Here is a 23,701-nt window from a genome sequence, read left to right as displayed (position 1 = left end):
CGGGATACTTCCAAAAAACGCCGTACCCGCGTCGCGGTCTCTTGCTGTAGCTGTCGATCTCTCAAGACAAAGTGTGACGCTATCCGGCCCGCATGTACGACCTGCTCTCAAAACGGGAGAGACTGCGTTTACGTGTCGCATGGCTCATCAGGGAGCGCGTCTGCTTCTAGTGTCATGGTCTGCGCGGAGTACGAGCCCTCCTCCCACAATATGAATAAATCAATAACAAGATATATGAAGCTATCTCCGGGGACTAGAGACTCGCCTGGAGTATCTCGAAAAAAATGCGTCTCTCAGTCATGACACGACATCAACAGCAGTGCCGACTTATTCAGCGAGGACTCCTGATCCTACTACTCCAATCCTTCACCATGGTACTGCTCGTCAAGAAAGTCCTGCGCTTACGCGGCGGGCAAGCATGTCAGAGCTATCACCTTGTGAGGTGATGCCACGTTCTGTCGTCATTGACGCCAATGTGTCCATTGGAGGTGTATCACTTGCGCAGATGATCATCGCCGCTCTACGTTGCGATGACCAGGTGAGGGCAGAGGCCATGACCACCGACCATGACATTCGTGGCGGCCGATATATTCTACCTGACGAGGACATGGACCTCTATACTCTCCCGAAACATATATGGGACATTCTTGAACGATTTTTCACCTCTCGCCATATACTTACTCCTGTATTCCACGTTCCTAGTATCCGGTCAATATTCGCGGCAGCCATCCGTTGCCCACGAGGGCAGCGACACCAGCACCAATCTAGTTTTATCCTTCTCAACATGGTCCTGGCTCTCTGCACATCGCACTGGATAGTTGATATGGAAGCCAACTCGCATAATGCGAGGAAATATTATGACATCGCTATGACCCTCTTACAACCCAGTATCTTTCGCGACTGGAAACTGGAACACGTCCAAGCTCTTTTAATCGGCGCTCGGTATCTCCAGGGATCGAACTGTGCAAATGAATGTTGGAACATTCTAGGTCTTGCTATCCGCATTGCCCAAGGGTTACGACTTCATCAAGATCCACCAAAGACTGATCCAGTGCCACTACGAGAAATTAAGCGAAGAACATGGTATGCGGCATATACGCTTGATATCCATTTTAGTATGATATATGAGCGCCCATCAACCATAAAATCGACAGACTTCTCTACTCTCGTTCCCGAAGATCTAGACGATGATTGTATTAGCGAGAATGGACTACTGTACCCCTTCCCACGACGGCCATCATCGAGCATGTCATTCTTCTTACAAGTAATAAAACTATCCCGAATCGTCGAGAACGTCCTCTTGCGTGCATCCGGGGATGCAGTCCGCGACTCAAATATCGTAGAGTTGATCACTGTATTTGACGACGCTTATCAAAAGTGGCGCCGTGAAATCCCTCCGCATCTCATCCTTGATATTAAGAACGCTTCGTTAGATTCAATTGGTGCCGTTTCAGAACCCTCATGGATCCTGTCTTTACGTGGTAATATGGTTCGAATCTTGATCCACCGACACTCGTTGGTGTGGACTCTACGGCGTCTTGCCAAACACCAGCATGAGGAGGACTCCATGGTCAGCCACGCTTTGCTTTACAGTCAAAAAATATGCGTGTCGACTGCAATAGAGACAATCGACATCGTGGCTCTGAGGCATGATCAAACCAAGCGGACAATGGGCTTGGACTATTACAATATTTACTACTGTATGTTTGGTCGCTGTTTACCCTATCCCATCCCTCTTGACAGTTTGGAAGTTGACCAACCGTTGTGGACGTAGTGTTCAATTCTGCCATTATCTTGATTTCCCACATTATCGACCCAGCCCATTTTCATGACAAGGGTGCTTTAAACAAAGTCGACTATGCCCTGTGTATGGTCAAGGACATGTCGCATAATCACTCTTGCGCAAAACGGGCATATTCGTTTCTTAAGCAGCTACTTAGCTATCGACATCAGTCTATAGGAGCACAACAGCGCACCACTCACGACCCCGACCGTTACCTGGGCAATTTTCCTGCAGCCACGCAAACTGTGCATCCGGAAAATGAGCTAGCAACTGGCTCAGAAGTGAATCTAGGAAATCAAGCGTCATTCGGCTATAGACAAGGTTTTCCAAGTCTGGACACGCATGTGGAAGAGTTCAATAAAGAGGGCTTTCCAGAGCCGATGTGGCCGTTCACTAGCCAGTACTCGTTTGGTACACTTTTCTAGATACAGACATGTCCTTCTTGCTGTCTTGTTGTGTAAGGCGTACTTTTGTTTTTACTCCCTTAATCGTCCCTTCACATTAATGATGATACACTTTCCGCGTGGTTAAGCGCTTAGTAAAAGCCCTTTTATGAATCTGTTGGGAACCGTGTAATAGTGTATCGCGGTGTAAAGCCGGTGCGAACTATCGCGGAGTAGTCATGATGGCGGAGGTACATGTAAATGGAGATCACCGGGGTTCCGGGGAGTTAAGCTGCGGGGTTCCCTTCAAACATCCACCATCCATATCAATGTCACTGATATATATCTAGGACAGGGGCAAAATAAGAGAGTAGACACTTATGGTCTCTACATATGCCTTAGGAGTTAGTGAATACCACACTTGTTTCTAGCTGGGCCAACCTAAGCTCAAATGTTCCGAATTGCAATCATTGGCGGTGGGCTTGGTGGCCTATTTACTGCGCTTGCCATCAAATACCATTGTCCACAGGGCGTCCAGATCGACGTCTACGAGCAAGCTGCCGAATACACTGAGATCGGTGCCGGAGTAGGTATCGGTCCCAATGCAGCTGTATTGATACAAAAGATCGGCCTGCTGGAGGAGGCTCTTATGATTTCAGGGAATCGACGGGACGTTTGGTTATCTTTCCTGCGATATGACACCGGCGAGGAGATTATGACCGTGAAGACCCCGGAGAAGGGCAATAGAGTCCAGCTTTCAATGCACAGGGCAGAATTCCTTCATCTCCTTGTTCAGGCCATCAGGAGCAGGGGAGCAGCAATCCTCCATACCAATATGCGATGTGAGAAACTTGAGGTAACTTGTCTAGATTCTTTAGTGTGAAATGGAAGGGCTAACTGGAGCAAAAGGATAAGGGGGCCACGATGCTAGTTACATTTACCAATGGAAAAACGGCATCTGCCAATTTGGTTCTCGGAGCAGACGGTATCCATTCTGTTGTACGATCGTGTTATATTGTACAGTATCCTTCGTCTTGGTATCTTATGATATATCTCCTAATATATAGATAGCAAGATACGGCACGATACGGCGAAATGGTCATCTACCGAGGTCTTTGTCCCATCGCTGACATCCAGAATGACTGGCCATATTCCACATATGCCACATCATGGGTAGCACCCGGAAAACACTTTCTTACCTTCCCTATCAGTAGAAACAACACACTTAACGTCGTTGCCTTTGTTACAACACCTTGGGAAGAAATAGGGAATAAGACTACCAGAGAAAGCTGGACACAGGTTGGAGACAAGGAGACAATCAAGCAAGAGTTCAAAGACTTTGCAGCTCCTGTGCAGGCTGCTATCGACAAGATGAATACAAATCCACTCAAGTGGTTATTGTTTGACCGAATGACACCATCTCAGTGGGTATTTTCCGGAGGTAAAGTAGCCTTACTGGGGGATGCAGCACATGCAATGTGCCCACATCAAGGTAATTTAAATTCCCATCAACAGCCAGGAACAATTAAAGATTTCTTGATTTCTTTTGGTGAAGTAGGTTTATGTAAATTGCTAATATTCGTTGCTGGCAGGCGCTGGAGCAGGCCAGGCTCTCGAGGATGGATATGTGATTGGACGTGCTCTCAAGGACTACTTCCAGTCCATGCGGACAGACGGTAATGGCCCTAGCTTGCAAAGCGCCTTGGAGGTTTATCAGTCCATCCGATATCCCCGGTCTGAAAGGGTACAGGCAACTTCTCGCCAAGCTGGTGATGCGTACCAGATGAAGGCTCCGGAACTAGCTGGGCTCAGCTACGAAGATGGTCTTCCCATTTTGACCACCATGCTGGAAAATCGTATGCAATGGATCTGGACAGAGGATATTGACAACGTGTATGAAACTGCTGTCGCAGCACAAAGTCGTTTATGATTTAAGCTACAGCAGCATTGATTAAACATATTGGGCTAGTACAGAACAAACCATACATAAACCGCACCGTATATTAGCTATAATTCTCTACTAGCGACAATGATAAATTAACCCATCACATCTATAATACGCCCCAGGGCCCACGTGCAGCGTACCCTTTAAGATGAGTCCGAATTCTTTTGATCCGAAGATATCATAAGGGCTGAGTTCGCCATCTGACTCGGTACCTCAGTTACACTTTGGCGACTCAGGTTCCGAAATCTTACAGTCGTGGTCGATCATGGGAGCTCCATCGAATCTAACGCTGGTAGTATTGATTCCACATAGCTCATATTGGGTGACGGTTAGTGAGGTCTTGTGTCCAGGGTGCTGGCTTGTGATAGTAGTAGTTGCAAGGAATGCCTTCATAATTAGTTGGAGCACCCGTTCTTTATTAAAGAGCCAAACCAACGCCTTCCTTCTCCCTATAAAGATAAGAGAAAAAAACTAAAGGTCAACTGCTGGAATGTATGCACAAACTAGTATCTTGCTACTCAATATATGACGGTCTATTGTTTGAATCTGAACTAAACAATATAACCATCCGTTCAATGCTTGAATTTCCCATTCCAATACAATCGTTGGATATATCTGGGCTAATATCCTTTACCATACCGTAGGTGTGTAGAGTTATATACGCTGTAGCAGTCTCAGTCGCCCGCATCTACGGTTAACTAGTATTGCTTAACTTTCCAACTAGTATTGATACCCCATCAACTTGTTCATTAAGCCGACCTTGTGCATAAAACAACGGTTTACCTTGCCGAAAATGTCTGGATGGCGTACCGATGAGTTCCTTGTGATAAATGGCGGAGAGGGCTGGTCAAACTTACACAACACGAGTGAAGTAGCCATGATGCACATTGTCACAATCCCGAAAGTCCTTAAAACTTCATGCGGGCCATTTCGTTCTGTCCAGTCGTTGATGAATTCAGAAAACCCGTAGAAAAGGAAGTTCTTGGATGCCATCGCGAGAACGAAGATCTCTGTAGAGCTTTCACGGCAGGAATCACTGTCACACCCAACTAATGTCAGAAAGGAGCTGTAGTGAAGGAAGAATTGGATGAAGAGAAAGAAACGGTAGCGCAATTAATGACAACTTACAGTGCATAAAGGCTGGCAACGGTCATCCCGATAGTTGTACCAGCGCAGAGACAGCCGTGACAGAATGCACCGAGATAATAACCATGGGGAGTTGGGTTGTCAAGATCCCACATAAAGACAAACCATCCAATGCCACAGAATAGAGTAGCAAATATTATCATTGGGATGCGGAACTCGGGCTCATATACCCCTTTGTTCCACTTGGTCATCTTGCTGGCGATTATATCCCCTACCCATGGGCTGACTGTGCTGCTAAGCAGCCCTCCAATCAATGCTATTATAAGTAAAGCTTAGCTGGATTGTTCGTCGTCCTTAATTATTGAAAAAGGAAAGAGATTTAGGGAATCCTACCACCAACATAGAAAGTACCGTTTTGCCTGGCATTTAGATTATAGGGAGGAGGTGACCATATTTGAGCGAGAATATAGGAGAGAGCGACATAAAGAGCCTGTACCGGTTTGTTAATCCAGATAGTCTCTAGGAGCGATAGAGGGAGGTGGGAGGGGAGAAAAGGAGACAAACAATGCACACGCTGCCCACAATCGTAAACTAATAACCTTTGTTAGTAAGCCGTACATGGGAATGGCAGAATCCACCCACCCATATAACTGCAGGATTCAGAAGCACACCAAATGGGGCAAAGACCAGCTTGAATAAGTTGGTGTCACTGAACGTCCTGCTGTAAATAGCAAGTTCCTACACAAATATCTTCTTCATCTCTGTTGATGATGATGGTGCCCGTCCATCTTCCCTGTCTAGTAGTTCGTCATGTTGATAGCTGATCTCGTTGCCTTGTTTATATTCCACTTGAGGCTCTCCCTCGGGGGCTGTTATGTCAACTAGGTGGCTCTGATATTGGGTTTCTGGAAGAAAGAGGAAAGTTGTAATCACCCCGACAATGGTGAATGGTAGATGAATAATGAACACATATCTCCAGCCAAGCTCCTCAGTTATTAGGCCACCGAGAATTGAGACGAGAGAGATAATACAGGTCCAGGTCATTACCAGTAGACTCGCACGTAAAGATCTATCGTGCACGAAGAACCTTTGGTTTCTGCGATTAGTGATGGAGTTCATGTATAGGGGATGTAGGTGGGAAACACACAGATCACCAATAACCGCCATTGATAGACTCTCAAACACGGATGAACCAATACCCTGGATGATCCGGCCGGCTAACAAGACGCTATAGCTATGGGTAGTAGTGCAACAGACGATTGTCCCAACCAATCCCATAACAGCGCCAAAGATAAATTGTGGCCGTTTCCCGTACTTATGTGCTAAGGCAGAGGCAATTGGTCTATAAAGAAGTCAGTTAAATATTGATATCATCACATCTGTAGAAACCTACCCGTAACATGCACATACAAGCAGTTGATATGCAGTTAGCATTGAAACGTCTTTAATCGATCGCCCAAGCGATTGCGACAATAAGACGGTGGATGGGGCGATTAGTGGTGCGGGAATAGAAGCATAAATAATAGAATTTGCAAATATAACAGCATACGCCAAGTTCTTCTTCCATGGCGGCCAATTCTATGCCAAGTCAGAAATTGTGTCACTCATCATGCTACAGGAAAACACTTACTAACGGGTCATTTGGACTATCGGAGGGTTGAGGAACAAGAATGACGTCTGCTTTCTACTGTCCGTTAGCTTCTATATTCGTCTTGGACAGTTATGCGTTCCCTGAAATCACCTTGCTAGTGTCATGCTTTGTTTGGAACAAATCATCTCCCGCTGTTTGATTAATCAACAGGAAAGTACCGGGGGCATGCTGCCCATCCACTTGTATGATACCTAGAGGCATTGGTGGCACTATCAGAGGGCAAGACTGGGTTTCTTACTTTTGTGATGTTGAGGTCTAGAGTTAAAAGTGGTTGTATGCACAGGTCACACCGTAGGACCCCCTATTTATATCCTCCCTGGCCCTGCTAATAAGTGATTATGGAGTAAGGGAAAACAATGCGGGGAAAGACTAAAAACTCGAGTACGTCAACACAAAGGGCTGTGCGTATTGTACAGCTAGGTAAACGACAATGACGATCCACGTACGTTCCCCTAGGGAGTGGCGGGTCGGCTGTTTATTCATGTTTACTGCCGAAGTTTCAAGCGAAAGTTTTCGGTTCGGAGGCAAGTTTAATACACATAGCTTAAGGGTAAAATACATATTAGCACGGATGGTAGTCCAGCACTTCTAAGCGGCAAATATGAAGCTGTTGATGCCGTTGCAATTGGAGCTATGGCGAAGTTGTTGGGGGATAGGGATATTACAGCCTAGACATACAAATAACGTCCCATTGATATATTACGGAGTCACCCCTTATCTGTATCCAAGTCGACTAATTCGCAATTAAGATGGGGCGGGGGACAATTCTCTACTGTTATCAATGGTGTTCTGGTCTTGATTATACTTGCCCCACTATCAAGCACGAGGCTGAACTAGTTCATTGCCTCGATCCAATGATCATTAGGGGAGCACAAACAGCTGGAGATCCCTAGGGAGCGGTGTCCGTGATATCTGCGGATCCGCCGCCACCCCGCGCAGTTACCCAACTTTAGGCCTGACTCTGGCCGTCAATCGCACCCCGTTGTCCATCGCCTTTTTGATGTCTGAGTGCATTGCTGCCGAACCCCCCACAGGGTTCTAGCCACATACAAAAACAACAGTTCGATTGCCAAATTCTACTCGGTGTATGTGTTCATTAAATGCATAAGGTGCTCACTTTCAGCTACAGCAATTCGGAATTTCGTCCGGTATTTTGATACGCAGTTTCATATGTAAAGTTTTTATCATTCTATATGCCAATACACACTCTATTCAGCGGATTTGACACAACCAGAGCAGTTATCCCATATGACTTGGTTTCATTGCCTCCTTTGTGGTCACTTCAACTTCAGAAGCCGCTTTGCATTTCCAAATGCAATTTGCTTCTTTTCCTCCTCACTCAGCTCAGTAATACTGTCAAACCACTTCGGTCCTTGGTCGATCCTTTCGTATGGATAGTCGATGGAGAACAGCACCCTGGTAGCAAAGTTAGTTGGTCAAAGACTGACTGAGTAGACTTTCATACCGATCAATGCCTAGCTCCCTAATCGCAAACAGCAATGCAGGTGTTCCATAATGTCCGCTCGTAGTGATCGAAATATTCTACTCATTGTTAAATTACAAGACTGAGGTTGACATGAGGGGTTGAGGGGGGTTACGGTTTTCATTGTCTCTCGGAGAGATCTCTTCGCCTTGGGTAGAGGCTCATTAGAATAATAACTCATCCGATGATCGAAGCGCCATAACTGAAATGGTATGTTCTCTCCCATATGCCCAATGACAATCTTAAGGCGGGGAAAGCGATCAAAAACTCCGTTGGCGTATAATCCCAGAACGTGGAGGGTTATCCCTTCGAATGGTCAGTGTACTGATTTCGAACTTTATCAGGAGAATGCTACTTTTCCGACACTGAAGAAATAAGTGCTTCCTCGTAACCATGGTCGTCCGGTTAAAAAGAGCTTGGTAACAGCTGGAGTAGTGAGTCTGGGATGGATATAAAGGGGAACATCAAGCTCCTCAACCTCTTTCCAGAAGACGTCCCACTCAGGCTGATCATAGAAAATCGCGCCCTCTCCATCATTTCCCGTAGATTGAAAGTCATTCACCAGGAGGCCATGGAAGCCTAATTCCTTGATAGCACGCCTAGCCTCCAGTGCGGCGGACTTCGGATCATGCATGCTTAATGCCCCAAAGCCACCGAATCGATCAGGGTTTTTCCGGATCTCGCCAGCTAGATAGTCATTGGCAATCTTGGCGAGATCTTGGGCAGCAACAGGATCTATTATATCTTGAGGACCCGGGGATGTAAGAGAGAGAACCATGTACTCGATACCGTTCTCATCCATCCCTTTCAAGCGTTGGTCGTGGATGTCAGCCAAGTTAGCAGCGAGATCTGCTGAGCCAGTGGGGGAAGTGTATTGATTGTTATCCCTAGGTAAGTTAGGAAGATTAAATGCTTCCTCAAGGGCAATCTTGGCTATCATCTTGCGTGAAATTTTGTTTTGAACGGTAGCGTGAGTGCCTGTTGGGAGCTGGATGGAGAAGGATAGACGGGAATATGTTTGCTGGAGTAAATATGTAGGTGTGTTCTCTACTAATAGTATTTAAAGGGCTCGTCGTGAACAGCGGCCCGCCTCGTACTCCGTGAACCGGCCGTACGGTGGCCGCGGTAGCGGAGAACTATATTAGTTATATAATATTGAATGTATATCCGGCCTTAGGGCCATTGACGGCTTGGAGTCGTCTCCACGCGGTTACGCCTCCATTCGGGCCCTCCATTAACATCCCTCGGCTACCCAGGGAGGAATTACTACCACCACTCTCATCATATTTTGAGAAAATACTCGGAGTTTGATTTATTGGTATGCTCGGTTGCACAGATGCCGTACCTATCACCAATCATTCATATCTATAGTTAATTCATAATGATTTTTTGTATAATCGTCTGTGACTAACTCTTGTGTTGTGTGGTTTATAATGTTAATTCTCCATCCATGCCTTGAAGCTTGGCTATTTAATCTATTGACAGTATTTCCAAGGTAGTTTGCAATCCAGAAACAGACTATTCTATCTTAAACAAGACACTCTTTGTCTCAAGGAAGGTGTTGATGCTGTCCAACAGTCCCTCACGCCCTACGCCACTTGCCTTCCATCCTCCAAATGATAAGTCGTGGGCGGTGATTGGAGACGTGCAATTGATCCCGACAGTCCCTGCTTCGAGACCCTTGGCGAAACGCATGGCTCGATTCACATCTTTGGTGAAAACGGCGGCATAGAGGCCATACATAGTATCGTTGGCCTTGGCGAGTGCCTCCTCCTCGGTATGAAAGGTGTTGATATTTACCACAGGGCCAAAAACTTCTTCCTTCATGATCTTCGCATTTTCTTGCGTCTCCTCGAACACCGTGGGTTCTACAAACCCGTCTTTCGCAGTTCCACCGAGAGATAGCTTCCCTGACTCATTACCGGATGCAATGTATTGCGAGACAATACGGAACTGGACATCATCCACAACTGGTCCAAGATCAGTTTCCGGATCCAGAGGGTTTCCTTGCTTAACAGCGCCAAAGCTTTCCTTAAACAGCTGGATGAACTTGGTTGCAATGGTGTCTTGCACGTAGATGCGTGAATTTGCCATACAGACTTGGCCACTGTTCGATTTGATGCTGCGTGCAGTTAAGGGAACTGCTGCTGCCAGGTCAGCATCGTCGAAAATGATGGCCGGTGATTTCCCACCAAGCTCGAGGATCACATTCTTCATATTCGACTCTGCTGCGGCTGTTTGGATTGCTCTTCCCGTCCTAATAGAGCCAGTGAACGAGATAGCACGCACGTCCATGTGTGAAGCCAATGTCGCCCCACTGATTGGGCCATGGCCAGAAAGTACATTGAGCACCCCGGGGGGGAAGCCAGCTTCGCGGGCAAGTTGAGCCACTTTGAGGGACTGTCCTTGTTAACTAGGGATAAAAACCTGAGCAAGTAGAGATACGAACCGTCAATGGGGCTTTTTCACTGCTCTTAAGCACAACAGTATTTCCCGCAGCTAAGGCAGGGGCAACTTTTCCCGAAAATGCGACCAAAGGAGCATTCCATGGGATGATTGCTGCAACTACGCCGAAAGGTTGCCTCAGAGTCATATTCACAAATCCGGGTGTGTTCAGACTTGAAGCACCCTTGGCAGTAATAGCAACCCCGGCAAATGCTTCGAATTTTTCCACAGCTATCAAGCTATCAGCATAGGTGTGCAATGGTCGCCCCATCGACACAGCTTAAAGGTAGGCAAGCTCGGTGTGATGCTCGCGGATCAGCGCGGCAAGCTTCTTGAGAGGCTCTCCACGTTGTGTTGGGGACAGTCTCGCCCATGCTGGTTGTGCTGCTTTCGCCGCGGTGACTGCTCGGTTGGTGTCCTCGACACTTGCTTCATACACTACCAGACAATGAAAAGTAAAATATGAGAATGTACTTAAAGAAGGGAAGGGAGTGGGCCCAAACCTTCAGCAACTAGAGCATGGGTTGCAGGAGAGTAGAGCGTGAACACCTTCTCATCTGCGGATTTGACAAACTAAGAGTCGTCAGTGAAGGTTCTTGATCTCCTCGAGGCAAATATCTTTCTCGGTGTACCTCTCCATTGATGAGTAGTCTCGTCTCAATGTGAAAAGGCTTGTCAGTTAATTGTCCGTTTGATGCGTTTGGTGCCATCTTGGTCTTTGTTAGAAAGCTAATTCTACCGTTTCTACCGTTTCTACCGTCTCAGTCCTTGCGAATTAGGTGGCATGATCCTTTTATGCCAAAAGCCGATGCATTGACTCTGTCGGTCTCCGCCCTTCCGGGCCCACCCTCGAACGGCACTGGGATGATGAGAGAGCGCGGTGATTCTGGGCCACAGGCATGCGTGCGGTCCCCGGCTCCCTACAGATTGTCAATTTTACACAATATTCACATGTGTTATCCACCGATGGTGGTCACTACCGAAAGCTAGACCAAGAAGATTACACGTATTCCATCAAAGGTTGCAACATACTGCATACTTGGAAATTATCGCAGGCTATTTGCTGCTTTGACTTGTATGCCCTACACGCACCAGAAACGTATCCCGGATGAAGGTCCAGGATTTACATTGACAGAGTAATGATAGCTAGATCCAAAAGAGACAAACTGGCATTATTCCCTCTTAAGTGAAAGTATCAAAGATATGACCGAGACATTCAACATAAGATCAGGGTTGGAGCGTATGCCGTCCTATACATCAATAAAGGCAATGTAGTGTGCTTCTTTTTAATTGCTATAAGCTTAATCCTATTCTTTTCTTACCGAGTTACTGGCATATGGTCTAGGCAAACGGCGATTTGAAAGTTAAAAGAAAGACCTTCGTCTCTATCATAATTCTATGGCGTATAATTTGAAAAGAAAAAGACTTATGTTTACTGTAGCTTTTGCTACACAGCGACGCCATGATGTGACCCTACTTATGGCGGATCAAGAAATCGAGGCCGGCACGGATACTTGCAAAATCTGGATCTTCTGGCCCGACGCCGACATCGAATCCGTGACTCTTTCCTTCAGGGAGCTCAATTCCAGTCTCAACACCAAGAAGCTGCAATTCCTCATGGGCTTTAACACTAAAGTTGTGGATACCATGCAGTCTGCGTTGCCGTGGACAAAGAATGTCGGAGGAAATTTGTCGGAAAACAACCTCACTGGGTCCACATGCTGGTAATCACCGTCTTTAACGATGGATGAGAAGTGAGTTCCATTCTTCAGACTACTGAAAAGCCATGCATTCCTCGGAACCGACAGATCTGGCATGGGAAGGCCTTTAGTCTTTGGTTTATCATTGCTTTTGGATGCACCTTCCAAGGAGAGGCCCGTATGAGAAATGACAGGCTCCTGGTAGATCTGATTCAGGAAGGCTTCGTCTAGGGAGGGAATCTTTGCAAGTGCTGGCAATGGCTGGAACCATAATGGGTCGGAGGTATACTTTACGCCATAAAAGTCGAGAATTGCAGAGGGTGGATCTGGAAGCGAGCCCTATAGCGGTGATTGTAAGATAGCAATTCGAGCAGGAACAAAATCATAGCTTACAAGGTGCAACGTCAGACATCCGCCCGCCGAATGGCCAAAAACTGCAATTCGGGAACCATCCACGTTGATTCCCGCGCCCTCCTTCAACAGTTCTGGAAGATGCGATTTACACCATCTGTATGCATCCTTGGCATCCTCTATCGGCCCCTCATACAAAGACACCTGCGGGCAGAGGCGGTAATCAGCCGAGACCACCACATACCCGGCATCTGCCAGGTACTGGATTTGCTCTTCCGGCAGCATATATCTAGAACCGACAACAAAACCGCCTCCATGGAAAGCGAGAGCTAGTGATGCTTTTCAGTATCCACAAGACGTATGTTTGAGAAAGACACAAGATGCATACCTATGCTATACGAGCCATCCTTCTTCGCCTCGTCCGACCAATGAACTGTGGCGGATACCTGTAGTCCTCCTTCACAGGATTTAAAAGGATAATTCTGGGAAGGCATGATAGATTTCTCGCCGCATTGAATGACTAGTTACAAAGGTATATTACGCGGAAAAGGGGTTGAGATAATGGGGAGTAAAAATAGGTTCAGGTTGCGGACTCCGTTCCCTGAGAAATCGCGCGGTGTCCGCGCACTCCATCCGCATCACCCACACAGCATTGACTGGCGGTCCCCGACTTGCGGATAGTGACAGTGGTCGGCATTTGTTGTTGTAGAGTCCTCAGACAAAGATCATACCTCGTCTTGAGGATTAACAATATATATAACTGGTATTGAATGGCCTTGATCACATTTCTCTGCTCGTTTATTGCTCCATCCATCTCGCCGCCCAAGTCAACAATCCCAAACCCTAACGTTTGAATCAAAATGTCTGACATTGCAGAAGTCACTGAGAAACTCCAGCCTCAAGCTGAAGTAGCGTTCCCGAAGGTCCCCTTCTTTGAGGGACCCGAGTTACCATGCCGTTTTGAGGGAGAGGTGTACAACTGCGTCATCCGTGGAACCATTCCCAAGGAGGTTGATGGTACCTACTATCGTTGCATGCCCGATGCTCTGTGGGCGCCACAGTATGAAGACGATGTGTTCATCAACGGTGACGGTGCCATCGATGCAATCCGAATCCATGATGGACATGCCGATTTTAAACAAAAGTATGTCCGGACCTCGAAGTTTGTCATCGAAAGAGCTGCCCGCCAAGCGGTTTTTGGTAAATACCGAAATCGCTACACTGATGACCCGCGCGTGAAGCACGAGATTCATTCCACCGCCAACACGCATATTATCTTTTTTGAAAAGCAATTGTTGGCGTTGAAGGAAGACTCTCCACCATACGCCATGGATCCAGATACCCTTGAGACCAAAGGTAAATTGGCAATTTGCTTTATTTTTTTCAAGTTTACGCTGTGGCAATTGAGTAGCTAAATCGCAACCACTACTAGGAGCCTATGATTTCCACGGCCAGTACACGGCCCCGACCTTTACGGCTCACCCGAAAATCGACGCCAGCAACGGCGAGATGATGACCATGGGGTATGAGGCGAGGGGAGATGGCACGACCGATGTTGCCTACTACCTCTTCAGCAAGGAAGGTAAAAAACTTGAAGAATGTTGGTTCAAGGCTCCTTATATTGGTATGATGCATGACATGGCAACAACCGACAAGTGGGTGGTCTTCATCGTTCCACCTCTCCAAGCCCAGTCTCTGGAAAATCTCAAGGCTGGTTCAAAGCATTTTTCTTGGGCTGAAGATAAGCCATTGACTTTTGGTATTCTTCCACGTTACAATCCCAAGCCGGAAGATATCAGATGGTTCACCTATAAGAACGCGTTCTATGGTCACACAGGGAATGCTTTCGACGGTGAGGATGGCTGTGTTTATCTTGATGCGCCACTCACCTATTTCAATAAGGTACTCTTCTCTTCTTTGTTTTCCTTCTTTCTCTTTACGTCTATTAACTTTTGTCAGTTTTGGTTCTTCCCTCCAGCCGGTCAAGACCCAATTACGGCGCCAAGCGGAAAGCCTCCAGCTGGAGATGCAGTTCAGAGCCACTATGTTCGTTGGAAGTTCGATCCTAACGCGACCGATCCTCACGTGGAGCCTGTAGAACTGGTAAATGCCGATGGAGAGATGCCCAAGGTCGACGACCGTTTCGTTGGAAAACCTTACAATACTCTCTTCCTCGCTATGCATGATCCTACAAAGGATAACGGACCCGTCGGAGGCGTCTACAATGCCATTGCGAAATGCGACGTCAATACAGGAAAACTGGTTCATTGGTCCGCTGGAGACCACACTGCTATCCATGAAGTGGCATTTATTCCTCGAAAGCCAGATTGTGAGTGATCGTTCCATTGTGACAATAGTGAAACATGGGTCTAATAATACAATGTACTAGCCCCCGAAGCCGACGGTTTCCTTGTCACTATTGCCAATCGACGTGATACCAAGCTGTCTTGTATCTTGATTCTGGATGCCCAGAAGTTGGCTGAAGGTCCCGTTGCAATTATCGAACTGCCGTTCCGCCTTCGAAATGTAATCCACGGAAGCTGGGTGCCTTATACAGAACTACCCAGTGACAAGGACTTGTGCGATATGTCTGGGGTTACCGACCGGATTCGCCGCGTGTACGCAGGTAAACCGGTCACCTTTCCCAAATTCGCGGCTTAGGCGTGTCAATAACCATTGGTTTTTGTCATGGGTTTAGCGAGCGGTAGTTGTATAGTGTCGCATGCTTTTTGAGGTCTAGATTTATGATAGTTGAATATGTTCATTTGCTCACTAAATACTACTTCTCTGAACGTTATGGACTGGACCATGGCTACAGACTCGTAGAGCATTTCCCTTATCTGAAACAGTTTGCTCTATGTTGCCTTCTTTTTTTCCACGACACGTTTTCTGCATCTATTTCTTCATCGCTTAATTCTTTCTAATCTTCGACCAGAGCTCTGTGGTTACTCCATCTAATTAAGCAAAGGAAAGGTAAAAAATGAAAAGAAGTCATGTTTACTGTCTCCTAACCACTTGCCACTAATCCTTTGCCTTAAACTGGGTTATTTATTATGGCCAACCACTGTGACAAGTATTTTTTACAGACTCTGAAGTATTCATCTCCTACCTACGGAGGAAGGTTTCTCATTCCCTCCAGGTATAAATGCCGAAACCCCTCTTCCGCGAATAATCACTAGATGCGGTATTGGCTATGGACAATAACAACCGTGTTCCAACTAGATAGTGCAGCTCGATTAAATTTTATTGGTTGTTTTCATTATTCGCCAATCCGAACGAACATAAGCGAGCGGTCTCCGAACCTCCTGCGGTATTTCATCCCCGTTAAAATGCCGAGGGGGTAACTGGATTCACCGTGCCACCCTGCGGGGTTGATTGGGCTTTTAATAACGATTAAGTGCTATCGATTGATTTATTCCTTTTGTACGTTCACTATTTACTTTGCTCGTTCGACACCAAGTTCTCACTCTTACGATCCACGCCAATATTGCAGTTTACCCTTCGCAGAAGGCCCATTCAGAAAACACCATTACGATGGTTACCGATATGGTTATACCGAAAGAGTGTAAAGCGGGTGTGGTTCATGACGAAGGTCCAAACTTTACCGTTGAGATCCAAACGGTGAAGGTCCCAGAGCCTGGTAATGCTGAAAACGACTGGCTTTGAAATACACGCACCTGACAATACAATAGGCCCGGATGAAGTGCTGATTAGGCTGAATGCTACCGGTATCTGCTACTCAGACATACACTACATGCTGAACGACACTGGGGGTAAGCCAATGTCGGAATTCGGTGTTGGTTCGGCTGGCCATGAAGGATGCGGTGTAATCGTGAATACAGGCAGTAATGTGCAGAATTTCCGCGTCGGAAACCGCGCGGGGGTCAAGCCAGTTTGGAGTACATGTGGATCCTGCGAGTTATGTTGGGGAGATAAGGAGATGCATTGCCGGAAGAAAAATCTCACTGGAGTGAGTGCTACAGGTAGGATAATCCTGAAGTGTATATTGCGGTCTTATTGTACAGGATGATTCTAATCTGACTGATACTAAATAGGAACCTTTCAGCAATACATTGTGTCGCCTGCACGGTATGCTACACCGATTCCAGAGGGGATCCCTGATCATGCAGCAGCCACAGCCATGTGTAGCGCTGCTACAGCCTACCGCTCAATCCGTATGTCCGGGCTTTCTCCAGGATCATGGGCTGTTTTCCTCGGTGGTGGAGGTGGTGTCGGGATTCAAGCAGTGCAAATTGCCAAAGTCTTTGGTCTACGGCCCATCGTTGTTGACAAAGGAAAAGCAAAGCATGATCTTTCGTTGAAAATGGGTGCAGAGGCCTTTGTGGATTTTGGGGAGGTTTCAGATCCAGCAGGAGAGGTATTGCGCATCACAGACGGCATTGGTTCCCACGGGGTGTTTGTTACCGCTCCGGCTGCCTATCCGACTATGCTCCCTTATATTGGCAACAGGATCGGCGGAGTGATTATGTGCATTGGCTTACCGGCAGCTTCATCTGGCCACAAGATCGACGTGGATCCTACAGTCATGATTCTCAAGAACTTAACCATTAGGGGCACTCTAGTGGGATCGATGGAAGACACTAATGAAGTTTTAAAATTGGTCCAGAGGGGCCAGCTACGTGAAATATGTGAAATTCTACCATTAGATGAATTGCCACGAGCAGTCCAGCGACTTCGTGGAGGTCATATCGCAGGCAAGATTGTGATCGATTACAATATTTAAGTTCTGCGTCTACATGTATACCAGGATCTTATTTTTCTGGATAGCATGCAGTATATGCTTATTGTACCTCACATATAACTATCAGGTTCCATTGGACGGTTAACGTGTCATCTGATTACACCAAGCTATAAAATGAATTTAAAGTAAAGTTTACAGCACATCTTTGAGCTCCAAGAAGCCATCAGTAACCGCGGGAGTGTGCATTCTCGATATCACTGTTTTTTTCCCAGCACCAAGTGCAAGAGTGCCGCGTTCGTAACAAAGCGCGACCTCACTATAACACCAAAGGTTTGCCTCAGCTCAGTAAGCTGAAGCTTACTAAAATAGAAAATTATACTGGAGGGATCGCAGACATGTTCTTCCAGCCCCTTGATTTAGGTCACGGCCTGGCGTAGTCGTGCATGAGCATCTCCGGAGGATCTTCTCCCGATATTGCTTCAAACGGCCTGGTGCTTTGGAGTCAGAAGAGATTTTTAGTTTTCGGTTAAGCCAACGTATTATTGTCATAACTCGCTGTGGGTGGGCCAAAACTACCCCAGACTGTCCGAGGTAATGAATGACTCCGCGTTATCAGACACGCATCCCGCCTTCCGCTTGGATCGCCGGCGGAGCGTGGATAACGGCGCACGCGGTCACCGAAAATGCTCGAGTGCGGACTCCATGTTTGCCCATCTCCCTGGCCAATCATATGAAAGCTACAATATAAAAGACTTAACACCTCAGTATTCATTGAATTCTTGCTGGTGGTATTTATCCTTCTGCCCTAGAAGGTTTTAATATCCTCTATGGCCCATCCCATACCCTCTTTACTCTGTTGTTGAGAACGGCCGCATTGTTACCCTAAAGTATTTCCATCCTCCGGCCATGAGTTATGTTACGATACAGGAGGCCCAGAGCTTCCTTACCCTCCCAGTGCTGTCTTGCGCTGTACTTGGGTTGCTATTCAGCAAAATCATTTGGTCAATCCTATTTCACCCCTTATGACATGTTCCAGGCCCAGTGCTGGCGAAAGTAACCGATCTTTGGCACTTGTATTATTGCTGGGGTGGGAAACGACACCGAAAGCTGGCGATGCTCCACAAACAATATGGTACCGTGTGAGATTGACCCTAAACCACTGTTCGGCAGCTAACGCTTAGAAAGGGCCGTTTGTTCGAATCGGACCGAACAATATATCGACCGACTCAGTTCAGGCTGTTAGCTCTATCTATTCTGCTCAAGCGCCCACCCTGAAGTCTGGATTTTATAACTCTTTTGCCCCGGGATTTCCTAGCAGCTTCACGACAAATGATAAAGAATACAAGCGAAAGAAGCAAATCTTATCGTCGGCATTTTCACTTCGCAAGCTGGAAGCCATGGAACCGTTGATTCGTCTTCACATCGATGAGTTCTGTGACATAGTTGGAGCAGCTGGAGAGGTCGACCTAGCCGTTGTACTTGGCGCTCTCTCTATCGATGTGCTGTCAGATCTATGCTTCGGCCAAAGTTTCTGTACTCTAAAGGATGAGCAAGAGAGAGACCGTATTTTGGAGGCTATGGAGAAATCAGTTCAAATGGTTATCAGAGTAAGTCAGTCCCTGTTGTTGACTACAAGCACACGAAGCTGATAATTCCCAAGGAAGGGACTATGCATAGGTGGCCACGTGCTATTTGGAAGGTGCTTCACGCAAAGAAAGATGTGATAAAGCGGGGATATGTCTATCAGGTATATTTGTTATATGCCTTCCATCATACTGTTTTGTGAGTTTAATTGAAACTGAAAAAAAAAAAAAAAAACAGAAAGCGATAGGAGCTATGATGCGTCAAATAAATGCCAAAAGTGACCGTGAGGACTTCTTCACCAATATACTCCAAGCTCGACGACCAGACACTGGAGAGCCTTACGACCAACGCGAACTTATGGGCGGGGCCATTCTTCTTCTGTTTGTCTACTACCCAAATCCTTTACATATCCCCCCATATACTAATCATATGTTTCGTATAGTGTCGCAGGTTCCGACACCACCTCTACAGCGTTAACCGTCATAATCTGGCATCCACTAGCAAACATAGAGACGATGCAGAAGCTGACACAGGAAGTATGCGATCGGTTCGACTCGGCAGCGGCAATAAATTATAAGGATCTTCAGAATCTCCCATATTTACATGCGGTTATTGAGGAAGGCCTAAGAATTTGTCCACCAAACCCGGGCTTGCTTCCACGAGTGGTCGTCGATCGAAATCCAGGCTATTTAGCAATTGGGGACCAAATTTTCCCTCCTGGTGTAAGACATCTCTAAATTTCAAACCCCCCCCCCCACCGGCCCTCGCCTTCGTGAAATACACCGAGGAACGCTAACTATCGAATTTGGGCTGTCAGACTGAAATCGGTATTTGCAACCTCTCACTTCAACGTAACCCTGCGTATTTTGATGACCCGGAAGAATTTCTTCCGGAGCGCTGGCTAGAGAACTCTTCTCTCAAGTGTGACAAGAATGCATTTGCTCCGTTCTCATACGGTCCGAGATCATATCTGGGTCGAAAGTAAGATCTCCAAGCCCCTTCAATCCTTCCTCTTTTCTTCTAACAACGAACTATAAATCTAGCATGGCATATATGGAGATGAGCCTGACCCTAGCTCTCCTTGTTTACCGACTGGATCTATCATTCACCAATCCCGAAAAAGAGAAGCTAAATGGATTCGATGTTGAAGATGCCTTTGTTGCTATCAAACCATCAGTTCCAGTAAAAGTGGCGAAGACCTGGAACAAAGAGGTATAGTGATTTTTTTGCGTTTGGGCATATTATCATTGAGAAGACATACAAAATAGCAGGAGACGATCTCCAGGTTTCACTTTCCGAGAAGCTAGTTTATCTGGTGGTGTCTAGTCCCGCTCAAAAGACCCATTTCCAGCGCCATGATTGCAAGATTCCCCGGATTGTTTTTATCAAAGAGCCATATTCTATTATTATTATTATAGAATATCTTCAAAACTAACCAATGTATTTAGTTGCTCTGAATCCTAATCCTTAGCGGGAACCACAAATGTATAGATAGCAAAAGGGATAGAGGATTGCTACAATAAAGGAGAAATAGGGTTTACCTAGGGCTAACAGTGGCCTGACACTACACCATCACTTATTAGTAGATAAATATCACACTGCAGAGACCCTTCCACACTCATGCGTTCTTGGGAGACCATATCTAAAATGCGGATATCCCTCAAAGGTTCTGTTCGGCGTTAAGTATAGAACTCCATACTGCATAATGGCCTTTTTGTTAGGACCTATAGAAAGCTAGCAAATTGTCTCCTTTTTTTCCTTTTTTCCTTTCTTTTAGAATAATAATCGTTTCCTTTTCCTTCGTGGACATATTACACTGGCTGGATCCCGCGAGCGGTCTACTGTACTTGGGGCTGCTATTGATCGGCCCTATCGGATCCATGTTCCCGATCGGTTCAGGAGAATTACACTAGTTATCGACTAGTAATTGCCGGTATATGTAGTATAATGTTGAGGTAAATAATTGGAAACAAAAAGGGGGGTTAAGAAAAGTTCCCACTATTACGGAAAGGCTACCCGCAGTCCGGATACCTGGGGTCTCAAGTGAGCTTTGAATTGAATCGACTTACAGATGGCATTAGGATATACATGTAAATCTGATATATCGTACAGGCCCAACGAGCTGTTGGTGTAGTCGCAGTCAAGTGGTATTCGAGTGAGAACTTCTGAAGCTAAAGCAGACAGGCAATACGTAGGATACAGTAAGAAATTGAAGAGTTGAAAGTGCCGTGGTTTAGAGCAATATTCATTGCAATATTTTTCATCCTAAAGCCGGTGCCTTCTAGATATGTATACATAGTAAATTCTGCATTAATTTACAAGCTACACAAGCTATAGTCGTTGTTTATCACGTCACCAAGCACAGGTGCATAGGTAGTAAGCGTTTTTACAAAATTATATATCACCCCACCCTCCAAGAGAACTGCGTCATGGACTACATGTACAAGTCCTTCTCATCAGTCCCATACCTGAACGTCTGATTTGTATCGGCTCACTACCCAAGGTCCGGGCTGAAGGATTCATAACTACCGCCTAGGTTCTGAATCATGAAGTCGCTAAAAGAGAAAAGGTCAGTCTCGGAGGTGTTTGATGGCCGGAAAGTATCGACTAACAGATCAAAGTCTACGCTCGGCAGTACTGTGTCAAACACGTCGGCATCAGTCATATTAGTTGCTGCATCACCATTGTGGTTGACGACGATTCCGCTTTTTGTAAGCTGCGCGGTCACCTCCAACAGGGTGTATTTACAACACCCGACCGGGTCCATATCCTGGAGGACTGCGAAACAATATTGAATGTTGCTACGGTAAGTCGGGTTACTGGATCTGATGTAAGCAAGAAACATGATTTGCACAATCTCCAGGATCAGGTGTGTGTCAAGGTAGAGCACGCTAGAGGGAAAGTTGGTGTCGCGCGCCGATTTGATGACAGCCACAGAGTTCTCGGCAGCATCGAGACATATTTTGCTTAATTCTTCGAACTGGCTTCTGAGTTCGGAGTTATTCAACTGGGAGCTGTAGAGCGCAGTATAGAGTAGAAATGGACGGCTGACGAGAATCACACATGCCCAGTACTGGAGATGGAGGATAGCAACCGGTCGCCTATGCGACGGAGCAAGAGGCACATTGCATTTTAGATGTGCTGGTACATCAGCGTACCATTCTTGTAGAGACGATATGAGCTGGAATACGCGTCGCAGAGAAATCTTTCGCGACTGAAACGACGGGGTGGTATAAAGGTCGAGAGAGATGGCCTTTGCCAATTTACTCAATGAGACAGCAAGTGCAAGGTATCCAACCGGAGTATGCGTGCCAATATTAAACAACTACGAAAGTTTGTTAGTGGATACTTAATAAAAAAAATAAAAAAAATAAAAAAAGGGATGATAGATCGTGTAAGGAAGTTCGATACGAACCTCTTCCGACGGTAACGGAATCTCCGGACTCATGTCCTGGTCTGCTATAGCAGGAGGCCGTCCATCCATTTGGGCAGTCGCCTGGTCGAGCATGTACAAAGTCCACCACAGTCTCCGTGCACATTCCCTACTCAGCTCGCTGTCCGATGACGGGAAGACATTACGATGCAGACCTAAGGTATTGGCAGTTCGAACAGCGGTACCAATGTACAAATATGAGGATACTTTATAGCAAGCAGAGGACAGAGCAAGGCCCTTGTGATTAGCGCAGTTAGATTTCCAGTATGGTTTATTTTAAGAGGCCAATGGCATCACGTACCAACAGGGCAAGTGCTCTCACTGTCTCTATGTCAGCCTCATCGCAGACCTCAGGGACAAGTCTCTTCGCCATCAGCAGATAATCATTACAGGTCTTCGCGTCAATCGGGAGGTTCCAAGTGCTATCAATATCTGAGGATTTGATGTTTGTTGCGGATCCCATCGCAAAAATTGAATAAAGAGAGCAAAGCCACGAAGCACGCGCTAGAATCCCCGACGTTGAAAGTGTCTCTTCCAAACGAATGTGGAACTGTTCCAGGGAGTAAAACCAATATACAGATTGAATGTTGGAAAGAAATCGAGCCACGTAATGATTGCAGAGAGCCTTGGGTGGTAGGTAAGGCGGCTCCGAGGACACGCTGCTTACAATATCCGGCGTTGGAGGGGGTAATGAGCTTTGTTTCAGAGGAGTAATTATATGTTCCCCAGAAAATCCCACTCCACCCTCTTTCATATCACGCACAGCGGCGTTGAAACTAGCACCAGAATTTGCACCAGTGTACCCTGCACCCGTTTGTCACCGTGTGGATATTTTAATTGTGGCAGGCTCTTCACTTACTATGCGCGCCTCTAGAGTCAACCATCAAGCACCCTAGCTGGTTATGCATGGAGGTGATCCTGTCAGTTTCAAGATCCCTATCCGCGCTGCTACTTTGTCGGTCACTGTTTATTGCCAGGCCAGCTGTTGAATATTCTGGTTTTGTATATTGGAGCGTAGACGAGATCTCCTTTAATGTTTCGAGGTCGAGAGTTCGCCCCGGAAAGAGGCGTTGCAAAAGGACCATCGCGTGGCGGTATTCATCTTCGGACACATAGTAAAAAGGTCTTTTCTTGGCCCTAACGTCCATCGTACAT

General features: G+C 46.4%; 11 protein-coding genes across 11 annotated transcripts; 5 read left to right on the top strand and 6 right to left on the bottom strand.

Annotated features, from left to right (window-relative positions):
• Positions 1–139: 139 nt before the first annotated feature.
• On the top strand, positions 140–2,208 carry TRUGW13939_02048 (uncharacterized protein; the record flags this gene model as incomplete). The annotated part of the gene is made up of 3 exons (XM_035485244.1): positions 140–177; positions 241–1,570; positions 1,954–2,208. 3 exons carry the CDS (start codon positions 140–142, stop codon positions 2,206–2,208), a joined length of 1,623 nt encoding a protein of 540 aa, XP_035341137.1.
• A 409-nt stretch (positions 2,209–2,617) lies between these two features.
• Positions 2,618–4,096, top strand: TRUGW13939_02047 (uncharacterized protein; the record flags this gene model as incomplete). The annotated part of the gene is made up of 4 exons (XM_035485243.1): positions 2,618–3,022; positions 3,076–3,165; positions 3,238–3,658; positions 3,759–4,096. 4 exons carry the CDS (start codon positions 2,618–2,620, stop codon positions 4,094–4,096), a joined length of 1,254 nt encoding a protein of 417 aa, XP_035341136.1.
• A 735-nt stretch (positions 4,097–4,831) lies between these two features.
• On the bottom strand, positions 4,832–7,049 carry TRUGW13939_02046 (uncharacterized protein; the record flags this gene model as incomplete). The annotated part of the gene is made up of 10 exons (XM_035485242.1): positions 4,832–4,908; positions 4,969–5,177; positions 5,240–5,513; positions 5,591–5,687; positions 5,762–5,788; positions 5,840–5,918; positions 6,345–6,539; positions 6,591–6,775; positions 6,828–6,881; positions 6,939–7,049. 10 exons carry the CDS (start codon positions 7,047–7,049, stop codon positions 4,832–4,834), a joined length of 1,308 nt encoding a protein of 435 aa, XP_035341135.1.
• Positions 7,050–8,125: 1,076 nt separating this feature from the next.
• On the bottom strand, positions 8,126–9,271 carry TRUGW13939_02045 (uncharacterized protein; the record flags this gene model as incomplete). Its single annotated transcript, XM_035485241.1, has 4 exons — positions 8,126–8,264; positions 8,314–8,390; positions 8,447–8,637; positions 8,698–9,271. The coding sequence occupies 4 exons, from the start codon at positions 9,269–9,271 to the stop codon at positions 8,126–8,128; spliced, it is 981 nt and encodes a 326-aa protein (XP_035341134.1).
• A 578-nt stretch (positions 9,272–9,849) lies between these two features.
• On the bottom strand, positions 9,850–10,924 carry TRUGW13939_02044 (uncharacterized protein; the record flags this gene model as incomplete). The annotated part of the gene is made up of 2 exons (XM_035485240.1): positions 9,850–10,731; positions 10,781–10,924. 2 exons carry the CDS (start codon positions 10,922–10,924, stop codon positions 9,850–9,852), a joined length of 1,026 nt encoding a protein of 341 aa, XP_035341133.1.
• A 132-nt stretch (positions 10,925–11,056) lies between these two features.
• Positions 11,057–11,486, bottom strand: TRUGW13939_02043 (uncharacterized protein; the record flags this gene model as incomplete). Its single annotated transcript, XM_035485239.1, has 3 exons — positions 11,057–11,214; positions 11,280–11,349; positions 11,409–11,486. The coding sequence occupies 3 exons, from the start codon at positions 11,484–11,486 to the stop codon at positions 11,057–11,059; spliced, it is 306 nt and encodes a 101-aa protein (XP_035341132.1).
• A 763-nt stretch (positions 11,487–12,249) lies between these two features.
• TRUGW13939_02042 (uncharacterized protein) lies at positions 12,250–13,321 on the bottom strand (the record flags this gene model as incomplete). The annotated part of the gene is made up of 4 exons (XM_035485238.1): positions 12,250–12,430; positions 12,481–12,815; positions 12,870–13,156; positions 13,216–13,321. 4 exons carry the CDS (start codon positions 13,319–13,321, stop codon positions 12,250–12,252), a joined length of 909 nt encoding a protein of 302 aa, XP_035341131.1.
• Positions 13,322–13,687: 366 nt separating this feature from the next.
• On the top strand, positions 13,688–15,488 carry TRUGW13939_02041 (uncharacterized protein; the record flags this gene model as incomplete). Its single annotated transcript, XM_035485237.1, has 4 exons — positions 13,688–14,183; positions 14,239–14,729; positions 14,787–15,156; positions 15,217–15,488. The coding sequence occupies 4 exons, from the start codon at positions 13,688–13,690 to the stop codon at positions 15,486–15,488; spliced, it is 1,629 nt and encodes a 542-aa protein (XP_035341130.1).
• Positions 15,489–16,361: 873 nt separating this feature from the next.
• On the top strand, positions 16,362–17,571 carry TRUGW13939_02040 (uncharacterized protein; the record flags this gene model as incomplete). The annotated part of the gene is made up of 3 exons (XM_035485236.1): positions 16,362–16,467; positions 16,520–16,810; positions 16,883–17,571. 3 exons carry the CDS (start codon positions 16,362–16,364, stop codon positions 17,569–17,571), a joined length of 1,086 nt encoding a protein of 361 aa, XP_035341129.1.
• Positions 17,572–18,642: 1,071 nt separating this feature from the next.
• TRUGW13939_02039 (uncharacterized protein) lies at positions 18,643–20,331 on the top strand (the record flags this gene model as incomplete). Its single annotated transcript, XM_035485235.1, has 7 exons — positions 18,643–18,661; positions 18,715–19,136; positions 19,190–19,276; positions 19,351–19,493; positions 19,556–19,835; positions 19,931–20,094; positions 20,157–20,331. 7 exons carry the CDS (start codon positions 18,643–18,645, stop codon positions 20,329–20,331), a joined length of 1,290 nt encoding a protein of 429 aa, XP_035341128.1.
• A 1,276-nt stretch (positions 20,332–21,607) lies between these two features.
• On the bottom strand, positions 21,608–23,631 carry TRUGW13939_02038 (uncharacterized protein; the record flags this gene model as incomplete). Its single annotated transcript, XM_035485234.1, has 4 exons — positions 21,608–22,438; positions 22,529–22,783; positions 22,848–23,350; positions 23,406–23,631. 4 exons carry the CDS (start codon positions 23,629–23,631, stop codon positions 21,608–21,610), a joined length of 1,815 nt encoding a protein of 604 aa, XP_035341127.1.
• Positions 23,632–23,701: the final 70 nt, after the last annotated feature.

Source organism: Talaromyces rugulosus, chromosome I (genome assembly GCF_013368755.1).
Source record: "Talaromyces rugulosus chromosome I, complete sequence".
Lineage (NCBI taxonomy): Eukaryota > Fungi > Ascomycota > Eurotiomycetes > Eurotiales > Trichocomaceae > Talaromyces > Talaromyces rugulosus.
The sequence above is the reverse complement of the archived record's forward strand: the minus strand, read 5'-3'. Positions and strand labels throughout refer to the sequence as shown.